The sequence below is a fragment of the Cherax quadricarinatus genome, unplaced genomic scaffold (genome assembly GCF_038502225.1).
Source record: "Cherax quadricarinatus isolate ZL_2023a unplaced genomic scaffold, ASM3850222v1 Contig1941, whole genome shotgun sequence".
NCBI lineage: Eukaryota > Metazoa > Arthropoda > Malacostraca > Decapoda > Parastacidae > Cherax > Cherax quadricarinatus.
The window spans coordinates 51,087-72,679 of NW_027196967.1; the positions used below are offsets into that span (position 1 = coordinate 51,087).

At 38.0% G+C, this 21,593-nt stretch overlaps 1 protein-coding gene and 1 long non-coding RNA gene across 5 annotated transcripts in view; one reads left to right on the forward strand and one right to left on the reverse strand.

The window, feature by feature from the left end:
- Nucleotides 1–5,621, forward strand: part of LOC138851754 (ATPase family AAA domain-containing protein 3A homolog) — a 38,789-nt gene extending 33,168 nt beyond the window's left edge. For all 3 annotated transcript variants that reach the window (XM_070081195.1, XM_070081193.1, XM_070081192.1), the window contains exon 7: nt 3,881–5,621. In XM_070081195.1, coding sequence (XP_069937296.1) covers nt 3,881–3,902 — 22 coding nt within the window. In that variant the 3' untranslated portion in view covers nt 3,903–5,621. The remainder of the gene's footprint in view (nt 1–3,880) is intronic.
- LOC128688427 (uncharacterized) overlaps nt 1–21,571 on the reverse strand; it is a 43,706-nt gene extending 22,135 nt beyond the window's left edge. The window contains exons 1-2 of one of the 2 annotated variants that reach the window (XR_011391383.1): nt 20,405–21,571; nt 17,343–17,466 (exon numbers count right to left, since the gene is read on the reverse strand). This is a non-coding gene — a long non-coding RNA (uncharacterized lncRNA). The remainder of the gene's footprint in view (nt 1–17,342; nt 17,467–20,404) is intronic. The other variant, XR_011391384.1, reaches the window with a different exon arrangement.
- Between the last annotated feature and the right edge of the window lie 22 nt (nt 21,572–21,593).

Here is a 21,593-nt window from a genome sequence, read left to right on the forward strand (position 1 = left end):
GGGTTGGAATCGTTTTAAAAATGCAGTATTAGAATGTGGGACAGAAGTTTATGGTTATAGGAGGGTGGGTGAAGGAGGAAAGAGGAGTGATTGGTGGAATGATGAAGTAAAGGGTGTGATAAAAGAGAAAAAGGTAGCTTATGAGAGGTTTTTACAAAGCAGAAGTGTTATATGAAGAGTAGAGTATATGGAGAGTAAAAGAAAGGTGAGAGTGGTGAGAGAGTGCAAAAGGAGAGCAGATGATAGAGTGGGAGAGGCACTGTCAAGAAATTTTGATGAAAATAAGAAAAAATTTTGGAGCGAGTTAAACAAATTAAGAAAGCCTAGGGAATGAATGGATATGTCAGTTAAAAACAGAGTATGGGAGTTAGTAGATGGGGAAATGGAGGTATTGGGTAGATGGCAAGAATATTTTGAGGAACTTTTAAATGTCGACAAAGAAAGGGAGGCAGTAATTTCATGCACTGGCCAGGGAGGTATACCATCTGGTAGGAGTGAAGAAGAGCAGGATGTGAGTGTGGGGGAGGTGCATGAGGCATTACATGGAATGAAAGGGGGTAAAGCAGCTGGAACTGACGGGATCATGAAAGAAATGTTAAAAGCGGGGGGGGGGGGGGTATAGTGTTGGAGTGGTTGGTATTTTTGTTTAATAAATGTATGACAGAGGGGAAGGTACCTAGAGATTGGCAGAGAGCATGTATAGTCCCTTTATATGAAGGGAAGGAGGACAAAAGAGATTGTAAAAATTATAGAGGAATAAGTTTACTGAGTATACCAGGAACAGTGTACGGTAGGTTTATTATTGAAAGAATTAGAGGTAAGACTGAATGTAGGATTGTGGACAAGCAAGGAGGTTTTAGAGTGGGTAGGGGATGTGTAGATCAAGTGTTTACATTGAAGCTTATATGTGAACAGTATTTAGATAAAGGTAGGGAAGTTTTTATTGCATTTATGGATTTAGAAAAGGCATATGATAGAGTGGATAGGGGAGCAATGTGGCAGATGTTACAAGTATATGGAATAGGTGGTAAATACTAAATGTTGTAAAGAGTTTTTATGAGGATAGTGAGGCTCAGGTTAGGGTGTGTAGAAGAGAGGAAGACTACTTCTCAGTAAAGGTGGGTCTTAGACAGGGATGTGTAATGTCACCATGGTTGTTTACTATATAGATGGGGTTGTAAAAGAAGTAAATGCTAGGGTGTTCGGGAGAGGGGTGGGATTAAATTATGGGGAATCAAATACAAACTGGGAATTGACACAGTTACTTTTTGCTGATGACACTGTGCTTATGGGAGGTTCTAAAGAAAAATTGCAAAGGTTCGTGGACGAGTTTGGGAGTGTGTGTAAAGGTAGAAAGTTGAAAGTGAACATAGAAAAGAGTAAGGTGATGAGGGTATCAAATGATTTAGATAAAGAAAAATTGGATATCAAATTGGGGAGGAGGAATATGGAAAAAGTGAATGTTTTCAGATATTTGGGAGTTGACGTGTCAGCAGATGGATTTATGAAGGATGAGCTTAATCATAGAATTGATGAAGGAAAAAAGGCGAGTGGTGCATTGAGGTATATGTGGAGACAAAAAACATTATCTATGGAGGCAAAGAAGGGAATGTATGAAAGTATAGTAGTGCCAACACTCTTATATGGGTGTGAAGCTTAGGTTGTAAATGCTGCAGCGAGGAGGTGGTAGGAGGCAGTGGAGATGTCCTGTTTAAGGGCAATGTGTGGTGTGAATATTACGCAGAAAATTCGGAGTGTGGAAATTAGGAGAAGGTGTGGAGTTAATAAAAGTATTAGTCAGAGGGCTGAAGAGGGATTGTTGAGGTGGCTTGGTCATTTAGAGAGAATGGATCAAAGTAGAATGACATGGAGAGAGTATAAATCTGTAGGGGAAGGAAGGCAGGGTAGGGGTCATCCTCAAAAAGGTTGGAGGGAGGGAGTAAAGGAGGTTTTGTGGGCAAGGGGCTTGGACTTCCCGCAAGCGTGGATGAGCGTGTTAGATAGGAGTGGTATTTGAGACCTGACGAGCTGTTGGAGTGTGAGCAGGGTAATATTTAGTGAAGGGATTCAGGGAAACTGGTTATTTTTATATAGCCAGACTTTAGTCCTGGAAATGGGAAGTACAATATCTGCACTTTAAAGGAGGGGTTTGGGATATTGGCAGTTTGGAGGGATATGTTATGTATCTATATATGTATATGCTTCTAAACTGTTGTATTCTGAGCACCTCTTCAAAAACAGTGATTATGAGTGAGTGAGGTGAAAGTGTTGAATAATGATGAAAGTATTTTCTTTCTTTTTTGGGTCACCCTGCCTTGGTGGGAGATGGCCGACTTGTTGAAAAAAAAATGTATATATCTTCTTTCTTTCAACACACCAGCCATATCCCACCGAGGCAGGGTGGCCCAAAAGGAAAAACGAAAGTTTCTCCTTTTCTTTCTTCTTTCAACAAACCGGCCGTATCCCACCAAGGAAGGGTGGCCCAAAAAGAAAACAAAAGTTTCTCTTTTTAAATTTAGTAATTTATACAGGAGAAGGGGTTACTAGCCCCTTGCTCCCAGCATTTTAGTTTCCTCTTACAACACACACAGCTTACAGAGGAAGAATTCTGTTCCACTTCCCCATGGAGATAAGAGGAAATAAACAAGAACAAGAACAGTAAGAAAATAGAAGAAAACCCAGAGGGGTATGTATATGCTTGTACATGTATGTGCAGTGTGACCTAAGTGTAAGTAGAAGTAGCAAGACGTACCTGAAATCTTGCATGTTTATGAAACAGAAAAAAGGACACCAGCAATCCTACCATCATGTAAAACAATTACAGGCTTTCGTTTTACACTCACCTGGCAGGACGGTAGTACCTCCCTGGGAGGTTGCTGTCTACCAGCCTACTACCTAGAATATATATATTCTTCTTTCAACACACCGGCCGTATCCCACCGAGGTGGGGTGGCCCAAAAAGAAAAACGAAAGTTTCTCTTTTTAAATTTAGTAATTTATACAGGAGAAGGGGTTACTAGCCCCTTGCTCCTGGCATTTTAGTCGCCTTTTACAACACGCATGGCTTACGGAGGAAGAATTCTGTTCCTCTTCCCCATGGAGATAAGAGGAAATAAAGAAGAACTAGAAAGAAAATAGCAGAAAACCCAGAGGGGTGTGTGTATATATGCTTGTACATATATCAATAATCGTCTCTGCTCGCAGTCAGTAGACGTGTATTGTTTATGTTAGCAGGTTTATGAGTTTTGATGACCAAGATAAGGTAGTGTTTTGTGATTTGTCATAACAGTAGTGTACAATGTAATATTTATTAATATTTTTGTTTATTAGAACTTATGATACCATTTACAGATACACTGGTACCTCAGTATATGTCTGCTTTGGAATAAGTCCAACTTGGTATACATCCTGTTTGGACACACAAATTTTTGCTTGGTATGTGACCTTTCTTTGGAATACGACTCGCATGCTAGAACTTATATGGGTCAAAATGAGTCATGACACCGTGTGCTACCCTTGTTTACAAAGCCAGGACTGCCCACATTTAATTCATCTAATACTTACACAGCTCTAATATACATTACTTAGGTTTACATACTGTAACAACCCGCACTGTAACTGTGAATTTTTACGTGATTTTGTGTTTTGTCATATAAATTTTTAGTAAATTCATTAACCATGAGTTCTAAGAAACCATACCCCCGGCCGGGATTGAACCCGCGGTCATAGAGTCTCAAAACTCCAGCCCGTCGCGTTAGCCACTAGTGGCTAACGGGGGTATGGTTTGTTTGCAATCGTGTTCTAAGTTCTAAGAAAGTTAATGAGAAGAGCCAAGCAACGAAGGAAATGGTACAGTGGAGGATATTCTCTCTCTGGGCAGGTCCATGAGTCTGGATGTGTGATGGTGATGTGGAGGAGTTAGTGGAGGAGCACAGGGAAGAGCTGACCACTGAGGAGTTACAGGAACTTGAGAAGGAGGAGCACAAATCTAAGATGGATGCACTCTCTTCAGGCTCAGAAGAGGAGATAGAGGAAGTCCCTACTTCATTAATCAAGAAAATCTTTGCCAAATGGATGGACGTCAAAAACTTTGCAGAGAAGTACCACCCCAACAAACCCCAAACAAACCATAATAGCACTGTCTGGAATGATCACACCCCTCAAGGGAGGTTCCTTGATGCTGGTGAGGGGCTCTTGATCTAGGGAATTGGATCTGTGCTCCAGTTCCCTGAATTGAGCCTGAATACCTTCCATCCCCCCCATGCGCTGTATAATCCTATGGGTTTAGCACTCCTGTGATAATAATAATATAATGGAATGGCCAGACTATGTCACATTTCCAAAACATCCTGAGGAGAAGACAGAAGCAAAGTTCTTTGGACCTGTTGAGCTTCAACCAGGTCGAAATAGGGAAAAGAGAAGGGGACTCTCCTTCCAAACAATAACATTTCCTCCTCCCTTCTTAGCACTATCCTGGTAGGCACTCGACTCTTTTCAGCAAAATAAAGTGAGGGTAAATTTGCATTTATTTCATCTAATTCTTTTGTATTTACATATTTTAGTATTAAGCAGTGTTTAAATTATTTTTACAACCCCATCATTGTATAATATGTAAATAACAATAGGATTTTCTTCATGGGAACGGATTAATCATTTTCCCTATACAATGGAACCTCGGCTTATGAATGCCCCACCATGCGAACTTTTCAGGATACGAACCGTCATTCGGTCGATTTTTTGCTTCTGGATACGAACGAAATTTGAAGATGTGTACTTCCTCCTCAAGGAAGGTTCCTTAAATAAATAAATAAATAAAATATTTATTTCTTTGCAAAGGTTACAATGTGTGTTTACATATAACATGATTGGAGCAAAGACAGCCACTATCATTTCGAGGCATTTCAGGCAGACTTAACCTAATACTTATAGACTACTTAAGTCTAGACAGGTGAAAAGTAGTGGTTACCAAAGTTTTGCTGATGGTGGTGCCAACTACTGGCAGCCTTTTGAAGTTTCTCACTACTGTTGTTATTATTATTAATATTATTATTATTATTATTATGTATTATTATTATTATTAGTAGTAGTACGTACATGGTGAGGGGCTCTTGATCTATGGAATTGGATCTCTGTTCCAGTTCCCTAAATTAAGCCTGAATCAATATAATAATAATACATATATAATAATAATGTAGTATAATAATTATAATAATAGACAGCTTCAAAAGGCCATCACTAGATGGCAGTGAATACCACAACAATGTGGGAGCAGTTATAGCTGCCCCCACTTGTCACATAATGACATATTTTATTCTAGAGTATATATCAGGTTTCTATGTTATTTATATTGTTTATTATGTCATATTGGAGCAATTGTGATAGATAAATAAGCCGTAGAGTTGATATTAGCTCTATATTTAAGTGTATTTTTCCTCCCTCTGAGAGCAGGAATTCCACTGGAAAGGATTAATGGCTTTTCAGTTAATATAAATGAAGAAAATTGACTCAGCATACGAACAAATCAGGATATGAACAAGGTCACGGAACGCATTAAGTTCATAAGTCGAGGTTCCACTGCATTTGAAAGTGCTCGTATAATGATATAAATCTTTGGCAGTTTTCTATTAGTTTTATATTCCATTTTTTGTGACGTTTTTTTGTATTGTGGTCTTTATGAGTAACATTGTTAAAGTTATATGATACAGGTACTCCTCATATAACAACCTACCTGTTTAAAGATCACTCAGACTTAAGACCAGCTCTCCAACCAGTCAGTATTGTAAGCTGTACCGGAAGTTTAGTCGTGGAAACGGCAGTGCATCTCAGCATCAAGCATCTCATTTCTCATCGACCCTTAGTTGGTCGGTATTCACTAACTATAGTTAGTCAAGTCAGTAAGTCAAGTCACTATAGTCAGTCAGTCAGTCCCATCCCTGGCAACACCCCCAAATCCCCCCACTCTTCATAGATCTAAACTTACTCCCTGTTCAGAACATCCACACTTACTGCTGTGCAATCTACATCTACAGGACCTTAAATTCCAATATTAACCTTGACCTAAAATGCCTTCTTGATAGTTGTGACAGGACCTACAGGCAAAACACCAGACACAAACATCTCTATGACATTTCCCGTGTCCGACTAAACCTTTACAAAAATTCAGTGTATGTCAAAGGCCTTAAAATCTGGAACACACTACCTGAAAACTCTAGAACTGCAGACACATTCATCACCTTCAAAACTACCGTTAGAAAACATCTTATCTCCTTGATACGCCCCATCAACTAACTACATGAAAACCACCTGGTGGTTCACACTTACACTCACTCACCCATTTGACTATAAACACAGAAATACAAATCTTAATCTTAAAATAATGAATCCTAACTAGTCACAAGTTTGCCTGTGATACTCCTATATAGAAACTATGTATTGTGCCAAAACAAAAGCATTCACATTGCTAAACTCACAAACTATAATTTAGTCACTTAACCATAATACCAACTTACTCCATAATTTGTAATAATTTAGAGTTAAGAATTAATCTAAGTCTGCCCAAAATGCCTAGCCATGCTAGGTATCCTAGTGGCCCCCTCTGTAATTAGTATTTTATAACATGTAAACCACACAATATCCAAAATCTGTAAACCCCACATTGTAATCTTTATAGAGAATAAACTTGATTGATTGATCAGTAAGTCAGTAGAGCCAGTCAGTCAAGTCAGTATAGTCACTTAGTAGGTCAGTCAGTCCAATTAGTAAGTCAGTCAAGTCAATAAGTCAAGTCAGTCAGCCTGTTTATTCTAGTAAACATACACATAAATACAGTTAAATGAATGGTCATACATAGCAGCATATGTAAACACTGCATGTATTGACTGGTTTTCAGGAATCAACTAAGTTAATAATAAACACATAACTGACACTACTGTCACTGACAGTAGTGTCAGTTGTGTTTATTATTATTATTAACACTGACACTAGTGTCAGTGTAGGTTACTGAGCAGTGGACGTGGAAAGGAATTTAAGCAGAGGCGGCTCATGCGGGGGTTCTGCAGGACCCCCTATTTTCTTTAACTCTTTGATTATATAATGTACAAGTATAAAGAAAGATTTAAAGGAAAAAAAAAAGACATATTGAATGTTATTGATAATGCCGAGTGAAAATAGCGGGTGCTGCAGTTCCATAGCACCCCCGCACGAGCCGCCACTGAATTTAAGCTCGACATCTCTGGGTGGACATTTTTTCAGTGTAAATGTTACAAACCTCGACTTTTATTCACTATGCGCACACACACACACACACACCTTTCCTCAGTCCAGGTTTAGTGCTTAGTTTGACACTATTATTATTACAGGAGGTCCTTGTTTTCATAGCTGTTATGTTCCTGACCCTCGCTAATAAGTGATAGTTGTTGGCGAGTGGAATTTTTTTTTGTTTTTTTCAATATCGAAAGTGTCTAAAATGCCCGATAACATGTTTACACAATAATATATTAAGTGCTCAGTACAGCTAGGCATAAAAAAAAAATCACATACAAAAGTAAAATAAATATAAAATACATATAATACTTAAAACATGACACCGGTAACTCTTCCCTGACAAAGAAGCAGAAAAAGCACCAAACAATAACTAAATTGAAAACTGCTGAAAAAGTGAGAACAGTAAAGAGGGGGCAGAAAAAACAGGGCTTTCCTATATTACTTTCCTTTATGTTTTGTAATACATAGTTCTTAATCCTGTAATATTTCCTTTCCTACCTAAGAGGCCTGGTCTGTGACCAAGCCCAGGGGGAGCCTAGGAGGCCTGGTCTGTGACCAAGCCCAGGGAGAGCCTAGAAGACCTGGTCTGTGACCGAGCCCAGGGGGAGATAATCCCCACAACCACCATATAATTTCCAACTTTTTTTTTTATTCAATTTTAGTGAATAATTAATGAGGCTTCCAGGCATTTTTGAGATAGAAAGTCATCACAAGACACAGCTTTAGATGTAATATTGATGGTAGAATTACCGACAGTATGTTAGATAAATGGACACAAGTGCAACTAATGTGACATTTCATTGTGGCAACATTTTGCTCTCCAGGAGCTTTGTCGAACCCATTACAAATAATACATGGACACAGGGTATATATAGGTATATTGTGAGGTGCAAAGCATAGTATAATCGTTGTAGGCGGTGGTAGAAGTTGTACTATTACTGCCACAAATACTACTGCTATTACCTACAATGATTGTATTATGCTTTGCACCTCACACTATACCTATATATACTCTCTGTGTCCTTGTTTGTAATGTCTTAACAAAGTTCCTGCAGAGTGAATTGTTGCTACAATAAAATGTTGCGTTAGTAGATATTAAACTATTAGTTGCACTTGTGTCCTTACATCAAACACAACCTTAGATTCTGAAAATGCCTGGAACCTTGATTAATTGCAGTCGCTCCAACTGGACAAAAAAGCTGGACATTATAACACATGGAAAACACCGACACATCTGATACTCAACCAAGACCTGTCCACTACATGATGTAATCACTTGACTTCATAGGCTACCTGACTGGTCAGGTCATCACCTTTCTTGCCAGTATGTGTTGTTCTCAAACCTGTTTGTTAGAGAGGATCATAGTCCCAGAACACAAATATTTTCTAGATATTCACGTTTGCTTGTGTCTCTTTCTCGACCACTTAACTGCATCTACTGAAGTTGATGCTAGTGTTGGGCACTTGATACAAGGAACTTAGCGCTTCTTTTTTATTATAATAGTTGATACAAGGAATTGGACTTTTTCCTCTCTTGGATCCTCTCAGGGATCCCCTCAAGGAAGGTTCCTTGATGTTGGTGAGGGGCTCCTGATCTAGGGAATTGGATCTGTGCTCCAGTTCCCTGAATTGAGCCTATATACCTTCCATCCCTTCCCCACAGGCACAGTATAATTCTACAGGTTTAGCACTACCCCATGATTATAATAAGCTTTTCTACACTAAAAGCCAAACCTGACACCAGCCTGTCATTTCTAGCACTCCCATGGCACATTTTAAATTCAACTTTTTAACATCTAAAAGCTATTTCATTATTACTGACACTATTCAAAATGGCTCTATTTAAAACAAAAAAAAAAATCCATTAAATACAGTAGGACCCCAAGAACCTGTCATGGATACCAAAACTGTGGATAGTAGCAAATCCTATACATATATAAGTTCTATACATATTTTTTTTTTCTTTCAACAAGTCGGCCATCTCCCACCGAGGCAGTGTGACCCAAAATGAGAGAAAATCCCCAAAAAGAAAATACTTTCATCATTCAACACTTTCACCACACTCACACATAATCACTGTTTTTGCAGAGGTGCTCAGAATACAACAGCTTAGAAGCATATACGTGTAAAGATACACAACATATTCCTCCAAACTGCCAATATCCAAAACCCCTCCTTTAAAGTGTAGGCTTTGTACTTCCCATTTCCAGGACTCAAGTCCAGCTATATAAAAATAACTGGTTTCCCTGAATCCCTTCACTAAATATTAACCTGCTCACACCCCAACAGTTTGTCAGGTCTCAAATACCATTCGTCTCCATTCACTCCTAACACGCTCTCGCACGCTTGCTGGAAGTCCAAGCCCCTCGCCCACAAAACCTTCTTTACCCCCTCCCTCCAATCTTTTCGAGGATGACCCCTACCCTGCCTTCCTTCCCCTACAGATTTATACGCTCTCCATGTCATTCTACTTTGATCCATTCTCTCTAAATGACCAAACCACCTCAACAACCCCTCTTCAGCCCTCTGACTAATACTTTTATTAACTCCACCCCTTCTAATTTCCACACTCCAAATTTTCTGCATAATATTCACACCACACATTGCCCTTAGACAAGACATCTCCACTGCCTCCTACCGCCTCCTCGCTGCAGCATTTACAACCCAAGCTTCACACCCATATAAGAGTGTTGGTACTACTATACTTTCATACATTCCCTTCTTTACCTCCATAGATAACGTTTTTTGTTTCCACATATACCTCAACGCACCACTCGCCTTTTTTCCTTTATCAATTCTATAATTAACCTCATCCTTCATAAATCCATCCGCTGACACAACTCCCAAATATCTGAAAACATTCACTTCTTCCATACTACTCCTCCCCAATTTGATATCCAATTTTTCTTTATCTAAATCATTTGATACTCTCATCACCTTACTCTTTTCTATGTTCACTTTCAACTTTCTACCTTTACACACACTCCCAAACTTGTCCATTAACCTTTGCAATTTTTCTTTAGAATCTCCCATAAGCAGTGTCATCAGCAAAAAGTAACTGTCAATTCCCATTCTGTATTTGATTCCTCATAATTTAATCTCACCCCTCTCCCAAACACCCTAGCATTTACTTCTTTTACAACCCCATCTATAAATATAGTAAACAACCATGGTGACATTACACACCACTGTCTAAGACCTACTTTTACCAAGAAATAGTCTCCCTCTCTTCTACACACCCTAACCTGAGCCTCACTATCCTCATAAGAACTCTTTACAGCATTTAGTAACTTACCACCTAAGATTTCGTTCGGATTTTTAACCCCGGAGGGTTAGCCACCCAGGATAACCAAAGAAAGTCAGTGCGTCATCGAGGACTGTAACTTATTTCCATTGGGGTCCTCAGTCTTGTCCCCCAGGATGCAACCCACACCAGTCGACTAACACCCAGGTACCTATTTGCTGCTAGGTGAACAGGACAACAGGTGTAAGGAAACGTGTCGAAATGTTTCCACCCGCCGGGAATCGAACCCGAGCCCTCCGTGTGTGAAGCGGGAGCTTTAGCCACCAGGCCACTGGGCCACCATATACTTGTAACATCTGCCACATTGCTCCCCTATCCACTCTATTATATGCCTTTTCTAAATCCATAAATGCAATAAAAACTTCCCTACCTTTATCTAAATACTTTCACATATATGCATCAATGTAAACACTTGATCTACACATCCCCTACCCACTCTAAAACCTCCTTGCTCATCCACACAATAAGTGGAGAATTATTTTCACTGATGGGAAGCACTCCATGGCTTCTCTTAGGCTTTGAAGAACTGCCAGCTTCTCTACTTTTGCACTCTGGGGGCCATTATTATAGAAAATTAAGAGGTATTTTTGGGCCACAGTAAACACTGTGGATAACTGAAACTGCAGATACAGAGTCAATGGATACGGCAGTTCTACTGTATTTTTAACAATCTAATTTACATCCAGATTGCCAACCCTTGTTTGATAGAGTACAATACATATCTGTCTCACCTGCCAATTGCTATAATTACTTGTACACACTTGCTTCAATATCTGTTGTCAATATTTCAAATGAACCTATACATATACAGCCATGTCTCCATTAATGCGACTTTCAATTTAGTGTGGAATTAATGATACTTCCCCAACTTTAAACTTGTCAAATCATGCACAAAAATTACACTATTTCAAATGGTGCAATTTCTAATAATGGAACCACTTCACATGATTCATTAATCTGAATAATTGAGACCTAGCTGTATATTTCTACAGATTTTTTTTCAATATTTCAAGCCAGGGGAAACAATGTGTTATCTGAGGTTTTATAACTCATGATTTTTTTTTTTTTTTTTTTTCTCCAACAAGTCAGCCGTCTCCCACCGAGGCAGGGTGACCCAAAAAAGAAAGAAAATCCTCAAAAAGAAAATACTTTCATCATCATTCAACACTTTCACCACACTCACACATTATCACTGTTTTTGCAGAGGTGCTCAGAATACAACAGTTTAGAAGCAAACACATATAAAGATACACAACATATCCCTCCAAACTGCCAATACCCCAAACCCCTCCTTTAAAGTGCAGGCACTGTACTTCCCATTTCCAGGACTCAAGTCCGACTATATGAAAATAACCGGTTTCCCTGAATCCCTTCACTAAATATTACCCTGCTCACACTCCAACAGATCGTCAGGTCCCAAGTACCATTCGTCTCCATTCACTCCTATCTAACACGCTCACGCACACTTGCTGGAAGTCAACTCATGATATCTTAGCTAAATCAATCTCTTCAATTCATGTGGTTCAACTATCATTCAAACTCTGTATAAATAATAAGAATGTAGTAACCACGAATGCAATTAATGGTATACAAATACAAGTATTCTACTTTATAAAGGACAATGTCATACGTGTTGTTACTCAAGCTTTACGATAACATCAGTAATGTGATTTCATACTCACTTTCGAAAGTGCTTAATGGCACATGAACATCTTTCAGATAGGTAGTCTGAACTTTTGAAGTACACACTATTTCATTTACTCAGCATTTCCATTGAATTTACACTTTCACAGTTGTAAGTACATACACATTTTGTGGGTTCCAAGCAGTAACAACATTGTTGCCTACACTTTCCAACACCATCAGAACACTACTTAACGTAAGATTTGTTGGTATTTTTAACCCGGAGGGTTAGCCAGCCAGGATAACCAAAGAATGTCAGTGTCATTGAGGACTGTCTTATTTCCACTGTAATCCTTCAATCTTCTGCCCCAGGATGCAACCCACACCAGTCAACTAACACCCAGGTACTGCTAGGTGAACAGGGACAGCAGGTGTCAGGAAACATGGCCAACACTTCCACCGGGCAGGTGATTGAACCATGAACACTCAGTGTGTGAGCTTCTGCCTTCAATTCAACCTCTTTTATTTTTATTCTTAGACCAATCATGTGAATCAACAAGCCTTGCAAATTTGCAATTAGCTTGCAATAATTATCAGTCATAGAAGCTAGGAGTGGAAGATGGAAGAAATGTGTGTGTGACTGACAGGTATATGAGAGGCATTTCCTATACCCATATTCAAGATTATTCAATTATACAAATGAACTTGGATCATAGTCCTTTTAAGGAGGGGGAAAAAGATACAAAATGCTTGATGAATGGAGAGAGAAAAGGGAGAGAGAATCAAAATAGTGAGCATTCAAATCAATTTCAATTTTCTTACTAATAGATGTGGGGATTTTGCATTTTACATCAACATGGCAGACTTCTAGGCTGCATATCACTCTTACACATGTAGGCATAAAACTGCCTCTATATACAGACACCTCTGCTAAGTGTAGATCTCCCCTTTTTCCAATAACTACACTTTTGTTGTAGGCCACACTACCACAGTCTTGTGGATCATTGCCTGGTAGGTCATACTACCACAGTCTTGTAGATCACTACCTGGTAGGTCATACTACCACAGTCTTGTAGATCACTGCCTGCTACTTGCTAGGCTTAGTCTTTTGAAACAAAATAATAAATGACATAAAAGATCCAAGAAATTCATCAACAGGTTTAGCAAAAGCCTCCAGCTATAAACTAATAATAATTTTTATTTCAGCATGATACATGTTTGGGTGAACATGCCAAAATCCCCTTTATATGCACAGCATTTTGGCCAAACATAAGACTAACTTAACATTAATAAGGCAATAACAGTGTAAAATTGTACATATAGTCATTAGGAGAGTTACCATGAATACAAGAAAACTGAACATTCTATTAGTTCATGCTATATAGCTTTAATAAGTTTGGCAGAGAAAAATTACAGTTTTGATTAACCTTAAGTGGACACAATGGAATGATTAACATTACAATTGAGATGATTACAGATATTGAGAGTAAGCATATATTGATTATAAAGATATACCTATGTTCGTGATATTGAGCAAATGCAGTTAGTTTAATATGTTTATTATGCACCCATACCCATCCTGTGGGCAGTAGTCAAAAGATTACAGAGGTACATAATTGGTCCAGGGACTGGACTCCAAAGTTTTGATAGCTGAGCAAGTTAGAGGTAATGAACTCACAATTTGCAAAGGTAATGAACTCCAGGTAGGTCTGGTCACAATCATGACAAGTTACAAAGGTATTTACAGATTACAGAGGTATGTAATGGGTCCAGGGACTGGGCCCCCAAAGTTTTGATAGCTGAACTAGGTACAAAGGTAATGAACTCACAAGTTACAAAGGTAATGAATCCTGTAAGAATGGTTACTTACATTTATACATGGCTACAATCATGAACAAATTATAGAGTAATGAGCAATTCACACTTCCACACCCAGTCACAACTGTAACAAGTTACCGGGTGTGGAAGTGTGAATTGCTCATTACTCTATAATTTGTTCATGATTGTAGCCATGTATAAACGTAAGTAACCATTCACATATAGTTTTTTACACATTTATTTATGATGGGCTAGGATAGCTTAAGGAGATGAGGTGTTTTCTAACTTAAGTTTTAAAAATGCTACCTGAACCAGGGGTTCAGGAGACTTCTGGCAGAGTTTTCCAGATTTTGGGTCATTTTATGTACACTGAGTTTTTGAAAAGATTTAACCTGACACGGGGAATGTCATAGAGATTTGTGTCTAGTACTGTGTCCATGGGTACTATTGCAACTGTCAAGAAAGTGCTTCAGGTCAGGATTTATATTATAATTGATTGTACTGTACTGTAAATATAGTTTGCACAGTAGTACGAGCGGATGTTTTGTATAGCGAGTAGGTTTACTCCTTTGAAAATTGGGGGGGTGGGGGGTTGTCTAGCTGTGGATTGTGTGATCATTTACACTGCAGCTTTTTGCTGGGTTATTATTGGCTTTAGTAAGTTTATTCAGGTATACATAAATACAGTTACATAGATTATCATACACAGCAGCATGTGTAGAGGTGATTTGTCATTGTGGAGCCCCAGGCACAAATTGCATAGGTAAGGTAGGAGTTGATCAGTGAATAGTACAGTTTAAGTAGTGCTGTTGTACAAGAATACTGTATATATACACACTGCTCTGGGTTGTCTTTTATTTTCTTACTACTTCTTGTTCATTTCCTCTTATTTCCATGGGGAAGTGGAACAGAATTCTTCCTCCGTAAGTCATGTGTGTCATATGAGGCGACTAAAATGCTGGGAGCAAGGGGCTAGTAACCCCTTCTCCTGTACATTGGTACCTCTAATATCGGCCAAAATTCATTCCAGAAGGCTGTTCAAGTGCCGTTACCAAATAAATTTGTTCCCATAAGGAATAATGTAAATTAGATTAGTCCATTTCAAACCCCCAAAAATACACTTACAAAAGCACTTACAAAAATACTTACATAATTGTTCAAGTTGGGAGCTGTTTGAAATTCGAGGTACCTCTGTATATTTTATACGTATTACTAAATTTACAAGGAGAAACCTTCATTTTTCCTTCTGGGCTATCCCGCCTCAGTGGGATATGGCTGGTGCATTGAAAGTAGTAGTGCTGTTTGTGATACATAGTAGCGTATCTTTGAAAGGATGCCAACTGTTTTAGATACTTTTCTTGCTATGTGTTGGATATGGGTGCTGAATTTCAGGTTGCTGTCATGGTGTAGACCCAGGAATTTTCCCTCATTATGTTTAGCAATTAGGATGTTGTTAAGCATAATGTTTAATTGGACCTCACTTGCTCTACTCCCAAACATAATGTAGAAAGTTTTGTTTATATTCAGTTTAAGTTTATTGACAGTCATCCAGGTTGCTATTTTTGTGAGCACTTCATTAACAGTGGTACTGAGTGAAGCTAGATTAGCGTGAAAGATGACAAAAGTCGTGTCATCAGCAAAGAGAATAGGCGTAAGTTGTTGAGATACGCTTGGAAGGTCGTTGATGCATAAAAGAAAAAGAAGGGGACCAAGGATGCTTCCCTGTGGTACACCAGTGCCAAATAAGTCCACTGGCACAAACACTAGAATTTCAAAACAAAAATAATACAAAAGCTTTGCTCTCGTCCAGTATGTACTTTGAAATGATTAAGAGACATGAAAGGAGGTAAAATGATGCATTTTCACTGGCTGGCATAAATATGCACCAATGTATAATACTTTAACTGATGTTTGAAAATTTTTTATTAATGTAAACATAGCCAACAACGTCATCAATGTACTGTGTACATACAGTAGCATTCTGCGACTAAATGGTCCTGTAATGTTTGGCTGAGTAGGCCCCCTCTACCATGGGCCATAAGAAGAGAAGAGCAGCAGAATGCTCATAGGCCTATGGTAGACTAGGCCTACTCATCAAAACATTATTTAATTTGACAAATACTGCAGCAAACCTACTGGCCCAAAATGCACATGCAAGCTAGTGGCTTTCTTTCTGCTTAATAATATTTTATTACACATAAACTGCACAAAGAAATAAAATTTCCTTCTGTACAAGTATGTAACCAGAAGCACCAAAGTGCATTTAACACTATGATAACCCACCATCACAATGCATCTTCCTGATAACATGTATACTATACATACCAAATACACTGATAGTTTGTCTATGTTCAGTTTATGCATACTTGTCCAATTAACTCTTGTTTCTTTATAATTAGTAAAGAACACTAAAGAATCAATATTTTACTTTTACTTTCATCATCAATATGAACTGAACAAGACTGAATAAAATGTCAATATTTATTAGGTTTCAGGTGATTAGGTCCTAGTACAGTTTTGAAGGCAATTGAATGGAGATAAAGGATGAGTACAATGCAACAGTGCAGTAGTTAGGAGAGAAAGAGGGTATTGCCTGCCCATAACCCCCAGCCCATACCTGTCAACCTCCTGTCACACATTAGGGAATTCTCTTACCAACAAATAAAACATATTATATCTATGGATATTTTCAGATATCTAACAAACATCAGCTGTTACACGTTCATTAATTATAACTAATGTATTTGGCTCAATATGATGAGAAGAGTATTGTGCTTTAGATAAAATTTTCTCTCTCTCACACACACACACACACACACACACACACACACACACACACACACACACACAAAAAAAAAAATCATTTTGTCAAGACACCGACCATCTGCCATTGAGGCAGGTTGACCCTAAAAAGAAGCCCATAATGTTTTTCTTTTTACATTTAGTAATTTACACAGGAGATATTAGCCCCCTGCTCCCGGCATTTTAGTCACCTTTTATGACATTAATTTGACAACAGATGGGATGGGAACAGTTGTATGTCAGTAAGGCCTGTCTAATGACCACAGATGCCATACACATTAAAAAATATCATTTTGGTGACCGATTTCACACCATTTTCAATCCAAGTTATGCCAACTTAGGTTGTATACAATGGACTAGATTCCATAAAATTTACTTTCTTTGTAATAGCAGTTGTCTGTATTAACAAAACTGACCAACTGCCAAATAACCCTTCAGCTATACATGTACAACATATAATTATACGACTTTTAATATAAATATTTCAAGTACATCTATCCAACAACTCTTCAATTACTATATAACACAGTACCTGCACCCTAAAGGATGGGTGGAGACATTAGCAGTTTTGAGGTGTAGTATCAGCACCCCTCTGGCAAGACTGTGATGGTAAATGATTTCTTTGTTTGGGTCACTACCTTGGTGGGAGACAGTTTCTGGAAACAAAATTTAAAGTATTTATAAAGTATTTATACTCGAGAGTCATTGCAAAGATTTAAGCTGGACGGCATCAATCAACCCCGTTACTACACGAGATGGATTTAATAAACTATACTGACAAAGATTGAAGATCTGCTCAATAAAATGCCATAACTTCCCAACATCCCTCTAGCTTACACCAACAGAATTCACTGAGGTTACCATGATTATTAAGTCTCTAAAAAACAAATCAAGGAATGTAACCCAAGTGCCACCACTACTGTATAAACGAGCAGCTCAAATCCTTTCACCCACCATTGCATTACTCTTCAACAAATCACTAGAAACCAACACTTTTCCAGCATCACTTAAGCTATCTAATTGTGTAAATCTAACTATGTATATGCCTCGTACTACCTCAATATTGTAAATCTACTTATGTATGTGCCTAGCTATGTATGTATCTAATCATGTATTTATCTAATAATGTATATTCAAATGTACTGCTCCAAATCAATACAGAGTAAGAACTAGTATTAGTCTGCCTGAAATGCCTAGGCATGCCTGAAATGCCTAAGCATGTTAGTGGCCTTCTTTGTAATTAACATTTCACAACATGTAAGCCAAACATTGTAAGCTTTACAAGGAAATAAATTATAATTTTAACAAGGATTACACCAATACACAAAGGTGGTGACCCAACAAATGTAAAAAATTATAGGCCAATGTCAAACTTGCCTTTACTTTCCAAAATCTTTGAGAAACTCATACACAAAAGGTTATACTCCTTCATAACATCACAAAGCATCCTCAACCCCTGCCACTTTGGATACAGGAGAGAGAAAAGCACAAATGATACAATAATAAAAATGCTAGACCTACTTTACACAGCACTGGAATAAACAAATACCCGCATAGATTCTATCGACCTTAAGAAAGCTTTTGATACATTAGATCACAGCATCCTACTCCTCAAGCTTTATCATTACGGTATAAGAGGCTATGCACCCGTATTTATCAAGTCCTACCTTACTAATAGAAAGCAGTACGTCTCTGTCATTGACAACCTCCTCAACAAGACCCCTGGACACTGGTGTACCACAGGGTAGCATTCTTGGTCCCCTCTTTTTCCTTTTATACATCAACAATCTTACAAGTGTATCACAACAACTTATGCCTATCTTTTTTTATTGATGACATGACTTTTGTCATCTCCCATCCAAATCTTGCCTCACTCAACACTATTGTTAATGAAGAACTTGCAAACATAGCAACCTGGTTGACAGTTGATAAACTTACACTTAATATAGACAAAACCTTTTACACTGTTTGGGAGTAGAACAAGTGAGGACCAACTAAACATCATGCTTAACAACACCCTTATTACTAAACATAATGAAGGAAAATTCCTGGGTCTGCACCTTGATAGGAACATGAAATTCAACACCCATATCCAACAAAAAACGTTTCTAAAACAGTTGGCATTCTCTCAAAGATACATTACTATATACCACAAACAGCACTACTTACACTATACTATTCAATGATCTACCCATACCTCACTTATGCTATTTGTGCCTGGGGTTCCACAACAAAAATACACCTAAAATCAATAATAACACAACAAAAAGCTGCAGTGTGAATGATTACATAATCCACTGCTTGACAACACCCCCCCTCACTCTTCAAAGACCTAAACCTACTCTCTATACAAAGCATTAACTCGTACTATTATGCAACCTACATTTACAGAACAATTAATTCTAATATAAATCCCGACCTGAAACACTTTCTTGACAGTTGCAACAGGACTCATAGAGATAAGATAAGATTTCGTTCGGATTTTTAACCCCGGAGGGTTAGCCACCCAGGATAACCCAAGAAAGTCAGTGCGTCATCGAGGACTGTCTAACTTATTTCCATTGGGGTTCTTAATCTTGTCCCCCAGGATGCGACCCACACCAGTCGACTAACACCCAGGTACCTATTTGCTGCTAGGTGAACAAGACAACAGGTGTAAGGAAACGTGTCGGAATGTTTCCACTCGCCGGAAATCGAACCCGGGCCCTCCGTGTGTGAAGCGGGAGCTTTAGCCACCAGGCCACCGGGCCACCCACCAGGCCACCGGGCCTGGCACTAGGCACAAAATTCTCTGACAGACCCTATGTAAGGCTAAATCTTTTCAAAAACTCATTATACATAAAAAGGGCCCAAAATCTGGAAAACTTTGCCAGAAATCTCCAGAATCACTGGTTTAGCTAGCATTTTTAAACCTACAGTTAAAAACATCTTATCTCCGTAACCTATCTCAGCCCATCATAAATACACATGTAAAAACTATACATACACTTGCTCAATATCATGAACATGGGCAAAATTTTTTATCAATATAATTAATATATACTTGCTCTCAATACCTGTATTCATCTCAAATATTAATCACTACACTGTATCCACCTATGGTTAACAATAAAAGATGTAAGTCTTCTCTACAAGACTTATTACAGTCATATTGCATGACTTAATAGAATACTCAAGTCACTTGTATTCATTGTAACTCACCTAATGACCATATGTACAATTATTGCCTTATTAACATTAAGCTATGGCATGTACACCCAACTATTATACTACTTTGTATATACATGTATCATGTCAAAATAAAATATATTATGGAAATATAAACACTTAAGCAGTATAATGTGATCCTTTACTGACAACGTTTCGCCAATGCAGTGGACTTCATCAAGTCAAACAGATGTACCAAATCTTTCACCCAGGTAGATCTGTTTGTGACTGATAGAGCCCACTGTGTGGGCAAAACATTGTAAATAAAGGATCACATTATACTGCTTAAGTGTTTATATTTCCATTGTGTCGGTATTTTATACCATTTATTTCCAATATATATATTATATTATAAATGCCTCACACACACACTACTGACAAACTAACCTTAACCTCTGATGAGTTCCGAGTGTTTTACTACTGCCAGAGCCCAGCCAGGGGTCTGGCTCATCTGGTGCTTGCCTGCTCCACCAGGATGTTACTGCTTGTGATCCACTGACCCACTCCATCACAGACTGGTTGATCCAGCACCTGGTGAAGATACTTGTCCAGTTTCCTCTTGAAGACTTCTACACTTTTCCCAGCAGATTTTTGGTTACATGTTCAAATAGTCTTGGTCCTCGCATGTTGATACAGCAACACAATATCCACTAGTCAGCAGTCTGGCAACACCACAAACCATATTTAGTATTTTTGACACTAAAATTTTTTTCTTTAAACCATATAATGTAATTTACATGATTTAATACAGTGGTAGACACAAAAGATGGCCATAAATTATGTAATGCATTTTGACCAGCTAATCATAATCCATGTTAATTAATTAGTTAAGATTAAGTTAATTTTAAGCCTGCCCATAATGCTCTGCATACAAGGGGCTTTTGGCATGTACACCCAAATACTATAATTTCTTGTACAACTATGTATCATGTCTTAATAAACTATTATTATTATTAAATAAGAATTCTTATGCAATTAACTACAATAAGACAGCTAATGACAAATGGTCTATCACAAGAGAGACATTGTTTCGAAGTACAGTGGTACCTCGCATTTCGAACAGCTCCCAACTCGAACAATTATGTAAGTGTATTTTTGTAAATGCTTTCGTAAGTGTATTTTTGGGGGGTCTGAAATGGACTAATCTAATTTACATTATTCCTTATGGGAACAAATTCGCTTGGTATCGGCACTCGAACAGCATTCTGGAAGGAATTAAGTTCATAACTCAAGGAACTACTGTACTAATTCAAAGATTCTCAGTTTTATAGTGACTGAATATAGAAATGTTGAAGATACAGTAAGTTACTTTACATTACAATATAAATTAAATGGGGCAATATATGTTACCAATTATGTAGTTGAAGGAAGAGCAGAGACAGAGCTGGATGAAGGCTGATTTTGCTAGACATAACAGACTGCTGTCTCATTTTATTTATTTATTTATTTTTTTTTTTTTTATCTGGACATGATACATAGTTGTACAAAGAAATATAGTGATTGGGTGTACATGCCAAAAGCCCCTTGTATGCAGAGCATTAAAATTAACTTAATCTAAACTAAGCAATGATATATT